The sequence below is a fragment of the Ambystoma mexicanum genome, chromosome 6q, assembly GCF_040938575.1.
Source record: "Ambystoma mexicanum isolate Mex_15411 chromosome 6q, UKY_AmexF1_1, whole genome shotgun sequence".
Lineage (NCBI taxonomy): Eukaryota > Metazoa > Chordata > Amphibia > Caudata > Ambystomatidae > Ambystoma > Ambystoma mexicanum.
Window position 1 is genome coordinate 200,764,077 of NC_090937.1, and position 19,162 is coordinate 200,783,238.

Consider the following 19,162-nt stretch of genomic DNA (forward strand, 5'->3'; position numbering starts at 1 on the left):
GGTGAACCAACTCCCAACGTCACGATGCGCTCTCCCCTGATTTCCGTGACGTCAGGACAGTGCAAGCACTGGCAGGGGGAGCGTTGCGTATAGCAGTCCTCCAGTAGGCGTGGACGAACCTGGTGAAGATCTGGCAGAGATGGAGGTGCAGGATGGTCAAATCCACGGAACGATTAAAACTGAAGTCTGGCAAAGCAGGTGATCAGATACTGGCAAGAGGTAGATGGCTGGTGAGGAGGCAGGCCAGACAGAGACACACAGGCAAGGAGTCAAGGGAAGGACCAGGAAGGAACAGTGAAGTAGGCAACCCAGCCTGGCAAGGACAGGGAAGCTTGACCCAGGGAAACAGGAGAGGAGCCAAAACGGAGCACTGGCAGGGAGAAGGAGGGACCTAACCTAGAACCATGAGATGGGAATACCGGGGCTTGAAACAAGGACCAGAACAAGGCAGGAAAGGACTGTAGCAAGGAAAGCAAAGCGAAGAACACGATCAAAACTCAACCGCGTTGAGACGCATTTAGAATCCAGTTTCCGCCCCTTTTATAGGGCCACCAGCACCTGAGAGGCTTGGGACGCAAGCCGCCTCGTTCCCAGGCACTGGTGAGCCCAGAATGAGGCTTGACCAGCAAGCTTTTAAAGCTCCGAGAGCCCAACCTACTGCGCATGCGCGGAAGCGAAAACACGGTCACCCGCGCATGCGCAGAGGAGTGTGATCACGGACTCCGGGAGCCCCCCGAAGTGCGGAACCCCAAGCGCGAAAGCGCGGGTAGACCCGCCAGGAAGGTGCTAGTCGGGAGGGAGCGAAAAACCGCAGTTTCCAGGTAAGTGGCGTGACATTCCCGAAGGCGATTAACCTCTGACAGTCCGGATACCAGTGACACAGGTGAGGTGGAAGAGAAGAGTCTTAGCTTGGGGGAGGAGGATCTGGGATATTACACAAGCTCCCATGATGCCTACAGAAATATCACAGGGTGTCTGGCACAAAATGGGGCTGGACTTTATTGGCCCGTTGGACGGCATGTCGAGCGATGACAGGTACGGGGTTGTAATGGTGGACTATCTCTCCAAATGGGTTTAAGTCGAATTTGTGCTGGACATCACCATGAGTACTGTCATAGAAGTACACAGCTCTGTCTAACAAAGAGAAGGTCTCCCCAAGGAGATTGTAAAGGACAATGGGGTACAACTAGTTTCTAGGGAGATGGCAAGCTTCCTCAGAAAACACAATATCCGCCAGTTGAGAGCAAGCTTGTACCATCCACAAGCCAATGGGCTAGTAGAAAGGGCAAACCGCTTAATCAAAGGAGTACTATAACTGTCATGTGCATCAGGCATTAATCCGTGCACAATTGTCAAGGAGGACGTAGCAACACATCACTTGACGCTGAATGCCATCACAGGAGTGTCTCCATTTCAATTGTTGAGGGAGAAGGGCTGCATCCACGCTGGTACCACCGTGGCTACACAAAGTCAGAGATGACGAGGACGAGAGCACGAGGACATCGACATGAGCGACATTGTCTTCAGATTGCAAAAGAACAAAGAGATCATGAAATCTCAGGGCGACAAAAGCAGAGCAGCATGTCACACAGAAGTCAACGAAGGGGACTTAGTGAAAATATGCCTACCACACAAAGATGCAGCACCCAGCTCAAAATATAGTAAGGTCTTAGAAGTTACATGGAAAGGAACCAACCATGTCCACACCAGTGATGGAAGAAGGTGGAACCTGGAAAGGGTGGCTGTGTACAAGAAGAGGGCGTCCACCACCTGCCCCTCCTTAGGAGTCGGAGATGACCATGAGCCCTCGGAGTCCGCCAACAACCCGAGATGTACGTTAGGGAAGAAGCAAACCATAATGAACTTGTGCATATGAGCCCCACACCCGGTCCAGGGAACCATACTGGGAAGTAACCTCAGAAGAACAAACCCCCGGCAACACATCTCACATAACCGCCCAATCCCCCAACCCAGTCACTGAACAGAACCAACCCCAAAGAGAAAGAAAGAAGCCAGCCAGGTTTGCAGACTTCGTCATGAACTAGGAGCCAGCTTTTCCCACAAAAGGAGGTGTGTGGAGCCTCACATTGTGAGATCTCATTGCAATGAGATCTCGCAAGAGTTTACGCGCAAAGCGCGAGGAGAGGGCAATTTGCGCCAGAAGGATACAGTCAGGCCTCCTGATTGAGTGGAATCAGCGCTCCTGAGACTGCCTGCCTGATCCAAAGGTCCCTGCACACAGCCTGAGCATAACTCCATGGCTGAGGACATACCCACCAGCCAGAGAAGTTAACTGCATGGGGCAAGAAGGACTGAACTGTAAGCACTGCCATACCCCTCCATTGGACTAAAGTATCCATGCTATCCAATAAGTATCAGGTGTCCAAATAAACACCCCCCTTCTACCATACTAGTCTCCTGTGATCATTAAGGCCACTACACAGTACTGCAACTAATTGTGGTGCCAAAGTGCAACCGATACAAAAGTAAACAACCTAAAAACACAGGAGATCTATTTTCTGCCTTTACCAGGTCAATCCTCTCTATTCCACTCTACAAACTCTATATCAATATTTTTTTCTCAGTAGGTGGCCTGAGCCAAAATTACACATAATCAAAAACGAATAAGTAAACATTGAAATAGACCCACACAAAATGGGCATAACAGCAAGCATGGTACTCTAATCCATTTAAAACCAATCGCGGGTTTCGGTAAAACCGGTGTTCTGCAAAACCGAAGAGAAACAGGGCACATTTAAGGCAATTTAGCTTCCGAAAGTAAGCCGAAGGTATAGGCAATTAAGCGGGAATCCCAGGGCATCCCTCGCTGGGTGCTGCTTCCTGCCAGCTGTAGACTGTAGGAGGGCAGGAAGAGGCAGGCCGCAGCGCCGGCCTAGTAGGCGGAGCCCAGGCAGCCGTCAGTCGCTGCTGCCTTCGCTTCCAGGACTCTGCAACTACTACTTCCCAGGTCTGCCTGACCAGCCAGGCAGGAAGGGGCCAGCAGTACCGCAAACGCCCCGACCATGGCAGGCTCAGGTGGTGGCACACCCAAATCACTGCCCAGCTCCGGACAGAAGGGGCTCCACGACATCCACCACCCGCTTTCGTCCTCCTCCTCCACCACATCTACCTCCTCATGGGGAGCGGCGGCCGAAGAGCCCCCCGCGGGAAGCCCACGCATCGCCTTCAGCCCTGAGCTGCTGCTGCAGCACAGCGGAGGTGCGGGAGACAAGGTAAGACATGCCGCGGGGCCCTGCATACGCCCTCTCAGAGCTACAGGCAAGTGGGCGTGTGCGGTGGTTTTAGTGTGTGCTGAGGTAACTGCCATCTGCCTCAAGTTCCAGCCACGATGCTCTGCAAACACATGCCCACCCCCCCCCACTATCCCGTTTTTTCACCATATGTATCTCATTTGCACACTAGATTGGATTCTGTTCTCATTTACTTACACGCGGTCTTCCACTACCAAACACGGTTGCCAGTTCCTCCTAGAATATTTATGTCGCCACCTTTCATTTAGACTAAGTCGCACCGTTCACGCCCTCGTTCTTCCCACTGCTCAACGACAGCTTTCGGACGTATGGTGCCCTCTCTCTTCTCCCAGAACTGATTTACCTACTCCGCCAATCACCTGTTGGTTATTTTAATCACCAGCCAGAATTAACTTTAGCTCTGCATAAGCTGCTTCTCTGCCTTGCTTTCTCTCCCACTTTGCATTAACTCTCGCCCACTATAAGCTGCTCCCAGCCTCCACCTTGCTTTCACTCATGCAAATCCCTTCACACAAACACCCCCTCATCCCTAAGCACCATCATCCTACTGACACCAGCTTCCTTGAACTTGGCAGCGGTGTTAGTGACAAGTTGATTTGTGAGAGCCAAGTATCCTCCCTATATTGCCAACAGGCGTTGGCTTGGACTCCTTATTGCTCCATGTCATTCTTGTGCCATCCAGTAATGCCTCAATTTCCGAGCAGCGGATATTTGTATACATCTTTCTGTTGGGAATTCGTATTACGTGTTGAAAATGTACTTTAGTGATGGTTTGATAATTTGGGGTTTCTGCTGATATCAATCACGGGGATGGAATTCCTGTCTTGTTAGTTTGTAGGACGACTGATGTATTGTTCTTGAGTGATATGAACACTTGTTGGTTGAAGCACTGACGACTTCATATTTGCTTTTGGTTGAATATGTATTTTATCTAATGATTGCTTTCTCGGTCATGCAAATGTGTAGCCTTGAAAATGAAAGTAGGTGTTGGATTTACCTAATCTAGTCCTATACAGTTGAATGGAACTGCAAGCCTTTGTTTACACTTTGTAATTTATTTATTCGTATTTTTAAAGCGCACATCAGCCCAAGGGCATCGTGGTGCTTAACAACATTGCTGGTTACAGAAGAAAGCTTAGTGGTTACATGGAAGTTTGCATTTCAAAAGCATATTTTTGGTTACATGGGATTGCATTACAGGCTGGTTGCGTTACAGTATATCTTACGGTAGGAATGGAGGTAGCTTTGGTAAGGGCAGCAGTATGGGGGTTATGTGAATAATGTGGTTTTGAGGGTTTTGCGAAAGGAGCAGAGAAAGGGTTCCTCTCTGAGTGAGTTGGGAAGGGTGTTCCAGAGCTTAGGTGCTGTGTGGGGGAAGCCAATGCCGCCGGCTTTGGCTCTTCTTATGGTGGGTATGCTGAGTTGGTTTGCATAGTGGCTTCTTTTGGGATGGTTGGAGGAATTTTTGGTTATGGTTTCTGATAAATATGATGATGCGATGAGAGTGATACATTTATGGGTGAGGATTTTGAAGTTAATTATTTCCTTAACAGGGAGCCAGTGGGCATTTTGTCTGGCCTGAGACACATGGTCAAATTTAGGGATGTGAAGGGCGGCGCAAAGCGTGTTATTTTGCTCTATTTGGAGACTTTTTATGTTTTTGGTTGGGGTGCCTGCTAAAATGGCGTTGCAGTAGTCAAGTCTGGCTCCTATTGTGGCTCTGGTGACGGAGAGGCAGTTTGGAGAGGCTAAGAAGGGTTTTATGGCATAGATGAGTTTGGTGGTGAGCGCAGAGGCGAAGGAGATAGCGCTAACCTGTTTTGTCATTGAGAGTGTAGAGTCCAGTTCTACTCCTAGGGTCTTCACAGATGTGGAGACAGGTATGTTAGTGTTGTCAATGGTGATATGTGAATATTCAGGGCCGAGTTTGGAAAGAATTTCCTTGGGGGCTAGGATGATGATCTCGGTTTTATCACCGTTTGAACAGAGACCATTAATGGCCATCCATGTTTGGATGGTGGCATATATCTGGAGGAGAGCTTCTGTGTCCTGGTCATAGTCTCCAGTGAGAGGGAGGAGGACTTTGGTATCGTCGGCATTGTTTGTGTATCCAATGTACAGTCTGGGCAAACATGTTTGCAAAAGATTCATTTAAAATGCAATTGTATCCATTCACTTTCTGCTTTTTCAGTATTTAACCTTGGCCTTTCCTGGCATCTAGGATTGGCAATCCCAAGATTGTAGTTCTGGAGTTTTTTCATTGCACAATAAATGTATTTCCGGACAAATAAAATGTGCCTTTACACTTGAAGGGGTTCGTTTGAAAATGTATTTGAAGCCCACCACACACTAGGATTAGTCATTCTTTTATCAGTCTGAAAATGACACACATAAATACTGCTTACTATTTCTCAGCGACTGTCCTTACCTGAGTTTTCTTCTTTTGAAGAAGACGACTTGAGATAAGGCATGATCAGGCCGATAAGGCATGATCAGGCCTATCTCCACGAGAAGCCACCACACCTCTCTGGATTAGTACAGAAGGCTTGGTGCCTCCCCGGGAGCATAGACCCCCAAAACAAGGAGGAAACCCTGAAAGCGGGAGACCTCCTTAATGGATTTTCCAAAGAGGACGAACAAATGGGATTCCCAGTGGATGATGAATGCAGTCGGTACTGGTCTGGATAACATAGCACAGAGGCCGCAGAAGTCGAGGACAGACCTGTAGCAAAATAAGGAATCCAACACGAGTCAGAAGCAAAAGAACAGGAGTGCGCCATAGAAGGCTGAAGGAAACGAGTCGTAAGACAACAGAGCAAAGAACTGCAGGTGAACCGGTAGCAGAATCGCAAGAACCAGACAAACTAGAAAGGCAAGGAATGCAGAGTGGTGCAGCGAACAGCGACCAAAAGAGAAGGGCTGCAAGTAAGCAGGCAGAGTGGAAACTAGCTGCAGAGTGCAATGTAACTCATAAAGGGAGCAGCGTTGCGACTCATGGCTTACCGCAATCTGATCATTTTTATAATATGACATCTTTATTGTAGGTCGCTGATGCCGCAGAACGTTTCCTCCTGGAATCCTCCTGCGCCATCTTGGAGTGATATAACCCTTCCTCTGTTTCCAGTGTTCCCAAAGGGAATGGGGAGATGCTAATTTCCAGCCGTGGTGAAAAGATGGTAAGACCCTAAAAGTATGACCTCACCATATCACGTCCCTCCAGGCTTCTCCCGGTAACGGGAATGAAAGGCTTTCAACAGTTGATGGGCATGAATGTGATGTACAGGCTCCCGTGTCCTTTCCGCAATACTCTAGCCTTTCCATTGAATCAAATACTGCAACCTGCCTCTGAAATATCAGGAATTGCATTTCGCATCAACCACATATTCTTCGTCCTCACCAATTACTATTGGAGGGCGTCTCCTGCCTTGACCATGCCCTTGAAATGGTTTCAATAAAGCCACATGAAATACAGGATGGATACAATGCCAGGTACTGGGTAACTTCAAACGAAAACCCACAGGATGGATTCTTTCTTCAATATTTAACAGTCCGAAGTATTTAGAGGAGAAATTAGATGGTGTCAGATGTCGTGGACGATACTTGATTGGTAACCAAACTTGATCTCCTATCTGGTAATTGGGATAAGGGATCCTCTTTCTGTGTCAAACTCTGACTGTTCAGAGTATTTTTCAAAAGACCCCCCTCCTCATCCTCACCTGAACTGCTGGAGCCAGGCGTAGGCAACTTCTTTCCTCCTCAGATCCTGTAGTCCTTCTTCTTTTTATTTTTATGTAGGTATGGTTTACCTCAAAAGGAAGCTACAGTGACCAGAGGTAAAACTTGCAGGTCTGTGACCTCGCTCCCAGGATATCCAGAATAGGGGGAAAAGCCTCCTTGGGCATAAAAAAACCCTAATAGGTGATGGTCTTGAGCCACAGGAAGAGTTCCAGGACGATTCCAGGCTGGATAGTATTCGCCAAGGGGTCTGAGGCAGTTTGGTTCACAGGGATGAACTGACCACAAAAGTGATGGGTGGAAGGTTTCGAATGAATCTAAACCACTGGCAATTGCTCTGGGCCAACCTTCCACACCACCGTTTTTTAGCCCGTCTGCGCCATTGCAAAAGAGGACCAGCCATGTGCAAATCAGTCAGCAGCTGCCGCCACCGAAGGTAGCAGCCCAGCCCGAACTGCTAGGCCAGGTCCCCTCTGCACAGAAAACCAAGCAACCCCAGACATGTTTCGGCCTTGTTGGACCTCCTCAGTGAGGTGCAGCCTGGTTCCCTGTGGCGCAGCGAGCAAGGGACCCACGTCTGGGCATACCCTCTCTCACAAGGAGAAACAAACTGACCACAAAAGTGATGGGTGGAAGGTTTCGAATGAATCTAAACCACTGGCAATTGCTCTGGGCCAACCTTCCACACCACTGTTTTTTAGCCCGTCTGCGCCATTGCAAAAGAGGACCAGCCATGTGCAAATCAGTCAGCAGCTGCCGCCACCGAAGGTAGCAGCCCAGCCCGAACTGCTAGGCCAGGTCCCCTCTGCACAGAAAACCAAGCAACCCCAGACATGTTTCGGCCTTGTTGGACCTCCTCAGTGAGGTGCAGCCTGGTTCCCTGTGGCGCAGCGAGCAAGGGACCCACGTCTGGGCATACCCTCTCTCACAAGGAGAAACAAACTGACCACAAAAGTGATGGGTGGAAGGTTTCGAATGAATCTAAACCACTGGCAATTGCTCTGGGCCAACCTTCCACACCACCGTTTTTTAGCCCGTCTGCGCCATTGCAAAAGAGGACCAGCCATGTGCAAATCAGTCAGCAGCTGCCGCCACCGAAGGTAGCAGCCCAGCCCGAACTGCTAGGCCAGGTCCCCTCTGCACAGAAAACCAAGCAACCCCAGACATGTTTCGGCCTTGTTGGACCTCCTCAGTGAGGTGCAGCCTGGTTCCCTGTGGCGCAGCGAGCAAGGGACCCACGTCTGGGCATACCCTCTCTCACAAGGAGAAACAAACTGACCACAAAAGTGATGGGTGGAAGGTTTCGAATGAATCTAAACCACTGGCAATTGCTCTGGGCCAACCTTCCACACCACCGTTTTTTAGCCCGTCTGCGCCATTGCAAAAGAGGACCAGCCATGTGCAAATCAGTCAGCAGCTGCCGCCACCGAAGGTAGCAGCCCAGCCCGAACTGCTAGGCCAGGTCCCCTCTGCACAGAAAACCAAGCAACCCCAGACATGTTTCGGCCTTGTTGGACCTCCTCAGTGAGGTGCAGCCTGGTTCCCTGTGGCGCAGCGAGCAAGGGACCCACGTCTGGGCATACCCTCTCTCACAAGGAGAAACAAACTGACCACAAAAGTGATGGGTGGAAGGTTTCGAATGAATCTAAACCACTGGCAATTGCTCTGGGCCAACCTTCCACACCACCGTTTTTTAGCCCGTCTGCGCCATTGCAAAAGAGGACCAGCCATGTGCAAATCAGTCAGCAGCTGCCGCCACCGAAGGTAGCAGCCCAGCCCGAACTGCTAGGCCAGGTCCCCTCTGCACAGAAAACCAAGCAACCCCAGACATGTTTCGGCCTTGTTGGACCTCCTCAGTGAGGTGCAGCCTGGTTCCCTGTGGCGCAGCGAGCAAGGGACCCACGTCTGGGCATACCCTCTCTCACAAGGAGAAACAAACTGACCACAAAAGTGATGGGTGGAAGGTTTCGAATGAATCTAAACCACTGGCAATTGCTCTGGGCCAACCTTCCACACCACCGTTTTTTAGCCCGTCTGCGCCATTGCAAAAGAGGACCAGCCATGTGCAAATCAGTCAGCAGCTGCCGCCACCGAAGGTAGCAGCCCAGCCCGAACTGCTAGGCCAGGTCCCCTCTGCACAGAAAACCAAGCAACCCCAGACATGTTTCGGCCTTGTTGGACCTCCTCAGTGAGGTGCAGCCTGGTTCCCTGTGGCGCAGCGAGCAAGGGACCCACGTCTGGGCATACCCTCTTTCACAAGGAGAAACAAACTGACCACAAAAGTGATGGGTGGAAGGTTTCGAATGAATCTAAACCACTGGCAATTGCTCTGGGCCAACCTTCCACACCACCGTTTTTTAGCCCGTCTGCGCCATTGCAAAAGAGGACCAGCCATGTGCAAATCAGTCAGCAGCTGCCGCCACCGAAGGTAGCAGCCCAGCCCGAACTGCTAGGCCAGGTCCCCTCTGCACAGAAAACCAAGCAACCCCAGACATGTTTCGGCCTTGTTGGACCTCCTCAGTGAGGTGCAGCCTGGTTCCCTGTGGCGCAGCGAGCAAGGGACCCACGGAGAAACAAACTGACCACAAAAGTGATGGGTGGAAGGTTTCGAATGAATCTAAACCACTGGCAATTGCTCTGGGCCAACCTTCCACACCACCGTCGTTTTTTAGCCCGTCTGCGCCATTGCAAAAGAGGACCAGCCATGTGCAAATCAGTCAGCAGCTGCCGCCACCGAAGGTAGCAGCCCAGCCCGAACTGCTAGGCCAGGTCCCCTCTGCACAGAAAACCAAGCAACCCCAGACATGTTTCGGCCTTGTTGGACCTCCTCAGTGAGGTGCAGCCTGGTTCCCTGTGGCGCAGCGAGCAAGGGACCCACGTCTGGGCATACCCTCTCTCACAAGGAGAAACAAACTGACCACAAAAGTGATGGGTGGAAGGTTTCGAATGAATCTAAACCACTGGCAATTGCTCTGGGCCAACCTTCCACACCACCGTTTTTTAGCCCGTCTGCGCCATTGCAAAAGAGGACCAGCCATGTGCAAATCAGTCAGCAGCTGCCGCCACCGAAGGTAGCAGCCCAGCCCGAACTGCTAGGCCAGGTCCCCTCTGCACAGAAAACCAAGCAACCCCAGACATGTTTCGGCCTTGTTGGACCTCCTCAGTGAGGTGCAGCCTGGTTCCCTGTGGCGCAGCGAGCAAGGGACCCACGTCTGGGCATACCCTCTCTCACAAGGAGAAACAAACTGACCACAAAAGTGATGGGTGGAAGGTTTCGAATGAATCTAAACCACTGGCAATTGCTCTGGGCCAACCTTCCACACCACCGTTTTTTAGCCCGTCTGCGCCATTGCAAAAGAGGACCAGCCATGTGCAAATCAGTCAGCAGCTGCCGCCACCGAAGGTAGCAGCCCAGCCCGAACTGCTAGGCCAGGTCCCCTCTGCACAGAAAACCAAGCAACCCCAGACATGTTTCGGCCTTGTTGGACCTCCTCAGTGAGGTGCAGCCTGGTTCCCTGTGGCGCAGCGAGCAAGGGACCCACGTCTGGGCATACCCTCTCTCACAAGGAGAAACAAACTGACCACCCATCACTTTTGCCGAAACATGTCTGGGGTTGCTTGGTTTTCTGTGCAGAGGGAACCTGGCCTAGCAGTTCGGGCTGGGCTTCTACCTTCGGTGGCGGCAGCTGCTGACTGATTTGCACATGGCTGGTCCCCTTTTGCAATGGCGCAGACGGGCTAAAAAACGGTGGTGTGGAAGGTTGGCCCAGAGCAATTGCCAGTGGTTTAGATTAATTCGAAACCTTCCACCCATCACTTTTGTGGTCAGTTTGTTTCTCCTTGTGAGAGAGGGTATGCCCAGACGTGGGTCCCTTGCTCGCTGCGCCACAGGGAACCAGGCTGCACCTCACTGAGGAGGTCCAACAAGGCCGAAACATGTCTGGGGTTGCTTGGTTTTCTGTGCAGAGGGAACCTGGCCTAGCAGTTCGGGCTGGGCTGCTACCTTCGGTGGCGGCAGCTGCTGACTGATTTGCACATGGCTGGTCCCCTTTTGCAATGGCGCAGACGGGCTAAAAAACGGTGGTGTGGAAGGTTGGCCCAGAGCAATTGCCAGTGGTTTAGATTAATTCGAAACCTTCCACCCATCACTTTTGTGGTCAGTTTGTTTCTCCTTGTGAGAGAGGGTATGCCCAGACGTGGGTCCCTTGCTCGCTGCGCCACAGGGAACCAGGCTGCACCTCACTGAGGAGGTCCAACAAGGCCGAAACATGTCTGGGGTTGCTTGGTTTTCTGTGCAGAGGGAACCTGGCCTAGCAGTTCGGGCTGGGCTGCTACCTTCGGTGGCGGCAGCTGCTGACTGATTTGCACATGGCTGGCCCCCTTTTGCAATGGCGCAGACGGGCTAAAAAACGGTGGTGTGGAAGGTTGGCCCAGAGCAATTGCCAGTGGTTTAGATTAATTCGAAACCTTCCACCCATCACTTTTGTGGTCAGTTTGTTTCTCCTTGTGAGAGAGGGTATGCCCAGACGTGGGTCCCTTGCTCGCTGCGCCACAGGGAACCAGGCTGCACCTCACTGAGGAGGTCCAACAAGGCCGAAACATGTCTGGGGTTGCTTGGTTTTCTGTGCAGAGGGAACCTGGCCTAGCAGTTCGGGCTGGGCTGCTACCTTCGGTGGCGGCAGCTGCTGACTGATTTGCACATGGCTGGTCCCCTTTTGCAATGGCGCAGACGGGCTAAAAAACGGTGGTGTGGAAGGTTGGCCCAGAGCAATTGCCAGTGGTTTAGATTAATTCGAAACCTTCCACCCATCACTTTTGTGGTCAGTTTGTTTCTCCTTGTGAGAGAGGGTATGCCCAGACGTGGGTCCCTTGCTCGCTGCGCCACAGGGAACCAGGCTGCACCTCACTGAGGAGGTCCAACAAGGCCGAAACATGTCTGGGGTTGCTTGGTTTTCTGTGCAGAGGGAACCTGGCCTAGCAGTTCGGGCTGGGCTGCTACCTTCGGTGGCGGCAGCTGCTGACTGATTTGCACATGGCTGGTCCCCTTTTGCAATGGCGCAGACGGGCTAAAAAACGGTGGTGTGGAAGGTTGGCCCAGAGCAATTGCCAGTGGTTTAGATTAATTCGAAACCTTCCACCCATCACTTTTGTGGTCAGTTTGTTTCTCCTTGTGAGAGAGGGTATGCCCAGACGTGGGTCCCTTGCTCGCTGCGCCACAGGGAACCAGGCTGCACCTCACTGAGGAGGTCCAACAAGGCCGAAACATGTCTGGGGTTGCTTGGTTTTCTGTGCAGAGGGAACCTGGCCTAGCAGTTCGGGCTGGGCTGCTACCTTCGGTGGCGGCAGCTGCTGACTGATTTGCACATGGCTGGTCCCCTTTTGCAATGGCGCAGACGGGCTAAAAAACGGTGGTGTGGAAGGTTGGCCCAGAGCAATTGCCAGTGGTTTAGATTAATTCGAAACCTTCCACCCATCACTTTTGTGGTCAGTTTGTTTCTCCTTGTGAGAGAGGGTATGCCCAGACGTGGGTCCCTTGCTCGCTGCGCCACAGGGAACCAGGCTGCACCTCACTGAGGAGGTCCAACAAGGCCGAAACATGTCTGGGGTTGCTTGGTTTTCTGTGCAGAGGGAACCTGGCCTAGCAGTTCGGGCTGGGCTGCTACCTTCGGTGGCGGCAGCTGCTGACTGATTTGCACATGGCTGGTCCCCTTTTGCAATGGCGCAGACGGGCTAAAAAACGGTGGTGTGGAAGGTTGGCCCAGAGCAATTGCCAGTGGTTTAGATTAATTCGAAACCTTCCACCCATCACTTTTGTGGTCAGTTTGTTTCTCCTTGTGAGAGAGGGTATGCCCAGACGTGGGTCCCTTGCTCGCTGCGCCACAGGGAACCAGGCTGCACCTCACTGAGGAGGTCCAACAAGGCCGAAACATGTCTGGGGTTGCTTGGTTTTCTGTGCAGAGGGAACCTGGCCTAGCAGTTCGGGCTGGGCTGCTACCTTCGGTGGCGGCAGCTGCTGACTGATTTGCACATGGCTGGTCCCCTTTTGCAATGGCGCAGACGGGCTAAAAAACGGTGGTGTGGAAGGTTGGCCCAGAGCAATTGCCAGTGGTTTAGATTAATTCGAAACCTTCCACCCATCACTTTTGTGGTCAGTTTGGTTCACAGGGATGACAACCACGGGATAACCCACAGGACGAACGGGCACACAACCCGAGAAAGCCAGCAGTCCCAGTGAGAGGGAGGAAATGTGAGACCATGCAGCCGTGGCGGCAGCTGGGGAGAAACCTGCAAGGAGATGCCGTGGGAACCAGCAAGAAGCGAGGGACAAAGCGCTGGACAAAAGGGCAGCGCCGCAGCACAGAGAGCGAGGGAAAGAAAGACAGCAGGGAGGGAGAAAGCGAGGCCGCCCAGGAGGCAGAAGCCCAGCAAGAGCCGAGGGAGAGTAGCGGCGAGCAGGAGAAAAACGAGAAGGCGAGCAGCCGCGAGAGGGGGAAAAGGTAACGGGAAAGCAAGAGGGGAAACGGCAGCAAGCAGCCGACAGAGGAAAACTAAGCATGGAAACAAGCAAAAAGGAAAACTACCTGAGTTGCAACGCGCCAACCACCGGGAGTGATGGGGAATATGAACCTCCCGGTGGCGGCCATGGTGGAAACGTCTAGACGGCTCGCTGAGAAGTGGAGAAGTCGTAATGGAACAATCAATGGAGGCGAGCAATGTTCCCTCTAAACTGTGTGCATGTGCGCTTGCCCAGCTTCTTTCTGGGGGCTGCTCAGAAGAATTTTAGCAGTGTACACAGACAATTCTCACCTATACAAAAAGATTTAATAAGGCACAAGCCACAGCAATTAACTGATATTTTGTTTCTCTTAAAATAAGCAATTAGTCTTGATATTCTGCTCATTTGCAAGGTTGACCATAAACACCTAAAATCCCTAACAGCAAAATACACACACACACAAGAGGTTAAAAACTAATATGAAAAACTGGATCCATGAACAGAAGAATCTAACCAAGATATGCCTGCACTCATTAACCAAATAATGGTCCCTCCCCACCCATGTCTCCGAAACTTGACTACCACACTTTCACCTTATGACTCTAACTTCTGCCCCAGAACACATTAGGATACTACCGGACAACCTTGACGCTTCAGATACTGACTAAGTAAGCAGGCTACTCGGATGTATAACCTTATCCCATACTTCCTCTTCTTTTTACATATGTCACACAAGTGCTTTGAAGCCTACACTTCCAGGTTAATGCATTGTAACACTTGCATATTAATTTGCCCTTTAAGGATTTTGAGAAGACGAATGTGATGCTCAGCATCTCCTACTTTAGCATTGCTATCATTACCCTATAAGTGGAGAGCAACATTGCAATATCATCTACTTTGCCTACAAGGGATAATGGGTATGGACTATGTCTGGAATTACTCGTCCATAGTACCAGGGCAATGGATATTCAGACAGAATGCTTTTCACACACGTTTCCAAGTGTTCATATTTCCCTTGGGCATAGATCTTCACACCTTATATGGTTACTCGGTGCTATACAAAAACTGTTTCAATGAGCACTTGTGTAATCCTACACAATTATATAAGGGTGTAGTATGTTGAGAATAATCTTGTATGCACTGCAAAATAATTGTTTACATGCAGAGTTATGACATTATAAAAAATGTCCATAATATGTTGAGGCATTAAATATGCCTTGCTTACAAGTATTGTGGGTCTTCAAATTTCCCAGTGGATGTTTACTGCCACAATCCCTCTTTTTACAGTGCTCTCTCAACTAGTATTGGATGCTAGTACAGGGGTATGGGGAAGGCTATGGGTGGAACAGCACAGGTCATCACTCCTTGCGTGTGATGAACAAAGCAGCCCATTTAAAAATGTTTCGGCAGTATACTGAAGGAAGTTGCTTGTTTGCTAAAGAATAGCAAACTCTAGTATCTTTCTAGATGGTTCTATGTGATATTTACACATTTGAAAGACCGAACACAAAAAGTCTGTTTTATTTCCGGCGTTTTGTGTTGGCTTTAAAATGCCAAAATATCACATACTGCCCCCTGATGGAGGAAGCTAGAGTTAAGGGGGGAGGATGACAGTAATGAAGATATGCAAATGTGTATGAGAAGCTTGAAATCACAACGGTCGGGAGGGTTGATTGTTAATTGTTTGTTTTAAAAACCAATAAAAACTGTTTTAATAAAAAAATATCACATACCACCCCTGCAAGTTGATCTTTTCCCCACCCCCACCCTCTCCCGCTGGTTGTCTTGTTAATCAGGGGTTTTAACCCCACGAATACCCCATTTCACCACCCCCTTCCCAGCATAACACACTTACCCCCCCCCACATACGTACACAGACACACACTGAAGTGACCAGGGGTGTTGCTAGGTCAGGAAAAGATCAGGGGCTAAGCTAATGTCGGGACTCGGGGCTAGCTAGCGTTTTGGCGGTAGCACCCGAGCTTCTATCCGGGGCTACAACCAAAAGACCCAGGGCTATAGCCCCCTTAGCTCCCCCTAGCAACGCCTCTGCACCTGATTCTCCTGCAACGGCTCCTCTGGGTCTCGCTGTGCATGTCAGCTCTTCGCACACTTGTGTGCGGCAGGGGCATGGCAGTTAGATTTCAAAAGGCCGCTCTGTGCCTTCACAGAGCAGTCTTTCTAAATCGATCAATCTTTTTTTTTCAGTAAACTGAAAAGAATGTTTTCACTTAAAACCATCTAGACAACAGCACCTTCTTTTTCTTTCTGTGCTCAGCTGCTGAGGGCTTTTCCGTATAACCATGTGTTCTGTGTGTATCGCATCTTATTTAACTGATAACAAACAATTACAGATGAGGGAGCCATAGTTGCAGAAGAAGGCCCTCAATCAGTTGTATCTCTGATGAATTGATGCTATCAATTTAAAAGGCATATATATTTGATTTCCTTCAACAGGGCTCTATATAATAAACCTCAGTAAGGTTCTTGTTTACATGTGATCTAGGCTGTGGTGCGGAAGTGTGGGCAAAACTAATGACTTTATTATGTGCCCTGTAATTTCACTCCTTATGTCAGGGGTGGAAGCAGGGCTCTAATCAGATTTTGCTCCCTACCTGGAGTCGAATGATTTTTGAGGGAGTAAAAAAGTAATTGGCTTTCCCAATAGGGATACTTTCTGTGTATTAAAAGATGTTCTTTCCCCTTAAAATTCCTCTTGACATCAGGCATTAAAATTATTAGAGTTCCTTCTGGTCACTAATAAAATAAAGTATCGGTGGAGCTTTGTTGGTTGAAGCAATGATGTGTAGTATCTTGGGTGGAAGGGATTATCAAGTAGTAATCAGGAACCACTCCAGAGCGAGTAAAATGGATGGTGCATATTTCTCTTAGCTATAATGCTGGTGTCATCACTACCCACACAAAATAATGTGGATAGTAAGCAGAGGCATAGGAATCTTTGATCATCATATTCCGAGGTGCAGTTATTTTGATGCAATTATCATCCTTGCACATTATTAAAAGCACGTTCTCCTGGCCCTTGAATTACTTCATTAAAGTGGCATTTGAACTCTAATCAGCATGTTTGACACATTGCTTTTAATTGCCATTAATCCATCTGCAAATGTTATATTCTTTCTGAATTTCTTGACAGCCACATCAGTTATGACATGAGATATTTGTGTTTTGGAATACACGTAACGCACGTCATTTTCCATTGGCATAAAACCTACATTTTTCTCTGCATAGAAGTACGTTTGCAGGGTACTTTGGCAGATGCTAAAGTCTTGCACTGGTTGATGAGTTTTCTGTATAATCACATATGACCTATTTATTTAAGCCTATGTGTTTGGAAAAAGTGTCTTAAGATTTGTAAAGCATTGCAGTGGCTGGGAAGAAGATGTTCCTTTCCAAACTCTCTTGGTAGTTCACTAAATATGCATGCTCACAAAGTGGCTTACCTCATTAGTCAGTTGCACACATAGAAAATAATGTGCGCACAACAGCCAACCAGTTCTGCACATAGAAAATAATTAGAGGGAACATTGTCCTGGAATATATCTTTGTATCCAGAAATATGCTGAGCATGGTCAAATCTTTAAGAATAATTCCTAAAAAGAATAGTGACCATGACCTGATAAAAATGTCATGGTTATGGGTGTCCCAAATAAATAACAGGGCATGGCCAGTAAAAGTAAATGCTTTACAAGCCGGTAACTGTCTCCGTATGGAGTCGGCAGAAGTAAACAGGCTGCCAAGGGGATACGTTAACCAGACTCCACTCAATCCAAAAGACATAATTATATCCCTCTTCTACGAAAATTCATGGTCGGACTGAGCAAGATTCTACAATTCAGTGGGATCCCTAAACCTACTTCTGATAAGCGGATCTGGATAGAAAAACAATATTTACAAAGGGATCTCCGGAAATTAAAGAAATTCAGTGACATAGCAAACTATGAATTAATTAAGAAAAGAAAGCTAAAATACATAAATTGGCTTTTGGCTCATAAGGTTGCTATGATACATGCTGATGCTGAAATGATGCTTCTGGCAATGTGGGGAAAAGGATTCTAGATCCACGTTAACTTTCAAGCTGCAGTCTTAACTAGCGTGGTTACACAAGACGCATGGGCAAAATTCTATGGAAAACTTTATGCTAAAATTGGAAGGGGGGAATTACTCCAACTCCATAGAAAACTAAAAATCTTGGTCACTTGAATTCGATCATCTTGACATAGGATTGATAAGGAAAGCCAATGCATCTAGGGCTCCGGGACCTGATGACTTTACCAATGACATGATAAAAGGATATCTGGAAATTTGAAGTCCATGCATCTATTCACCCAGATAATGATTCTTGGAGAGGCCCTGATTCTTGGAGTAGTGCCATCATAGTCCCTATATTTAAAACAGGTGATGCAACTGATCCAGCGAATTATCCCCCGATAGCACTTCTAGGTGCATTGGGGAAACTATTTGTACCCTTGCTGTTAAACCATCTGCTAATGCGTATTAATGCTTCAAAACAACTTGATCCATGACAACCAGGTTTTGTCAAAGGGGTAGGAACTGATCTTAACCTATTCCTACTCCATACCTTTTTAAGGCAGGGTCTTTAAAACAAAAACTAAAATTTATTTGGCTTTTATAGACTTAAAAAGGCATTTGACTGCATAAATGGAGAGCTTCTGTGGGCAAAGCTAGAAGCTGGAGGATGCCCTCGAGATTTATTATCAGCAATGAAATCTTTAAACGCACGGATACTACCATCCAAATAAGACTCAATTCACAGGGCTTTTTAACTCAGAAAATATTCACATTTAAGGGCCTGAAGCAAGGTTGTCCGCTGGCTCCGGTGTTTTTTTGGATCTGGTGAACCATATGAACGTTACTCGATAATTCCCCCCGACAATAGGTGATCAAAAACTAGCATGGATGCTTTATGCGGATGATCTGGTCCTGATCGACCAGACTCCCATAGGCCTCCAACTCAGTTTGAATGCTCTAAATGAGTATATGAATAAAAACTGCAGATAAATGGTGCCAAAACGGATGTTCTCGTTCTGTAATCGATTCAAGTGATCAAAATCAAACCCATATAAATGGTACTTGGGAAGTCAGAGGTTGAACAAGGTCTCCTCGATACAATACCTAGGGGCCCATTTAAATTATAGTATCAAGGCCGCATTCCGCTGCAGAGAACTTCATGGAAAAGTGAAGAACCTTGCTATGTAAGGTTCCATGATAAAAAATAAAATAAAAATAATACTGGAAATGTTCGATCATGTCGGTATTGATCTTTCTCTCTACTTGCTCCACTTGCATGGAATTCTGTTGCCCTGGACATCTGAGAAACAGTCCATATAGATTTGTTCGAAACCAAATAAAAATCCTACCTCCTCGCCTCGAGTAACCCTCTTAACCTACCACTCATCCACCACTCCTCTGCCTTCTAGGTAAAATGTTTCCCTCACTTTCTCTGCTTCCACTCTAGCACTTCATCCATCCTGGTCCCCTCACTAACACACCTGGCCGTACCACCTACCTGCACTTAAAAATGTCTAATGTTGGTAGTCCTTAATCTATGTAGGTCCACCCATGTATTGTCCCCAGTGACTGTTCCATTGACTCCCCTCCACAGCCTGGTTAGAATGTT

The 19,162-nt window shown here is 48.7% G+C and overlaps 1 protein-coding gene across 1 annotated transcript in view; it reads left to right on the top strand.

The window, feature by feature from the left end:
* Window positions 1–2,787: 2,787 nt before the first annotated feature.
* The window catches only part of SNX30 (sorting nexin family member 30), a 749,650-nt gene continuing 733,275 nt past the window's right edge, over window positions 2,788–19,162 (top strand). The window contains exon 1 of the mRNA XM_069630640.1: window positions 2,788–3,233. Within this exon, the coding sequence (XP_069486741.1) occupies window positions 3,024–3,233 (210 nt within the window). The 5' untranslated portion in view covers window positions 2,788–3,023. The remainder of the gene's footprint in view (window positions 3,234–19,162) is intronic.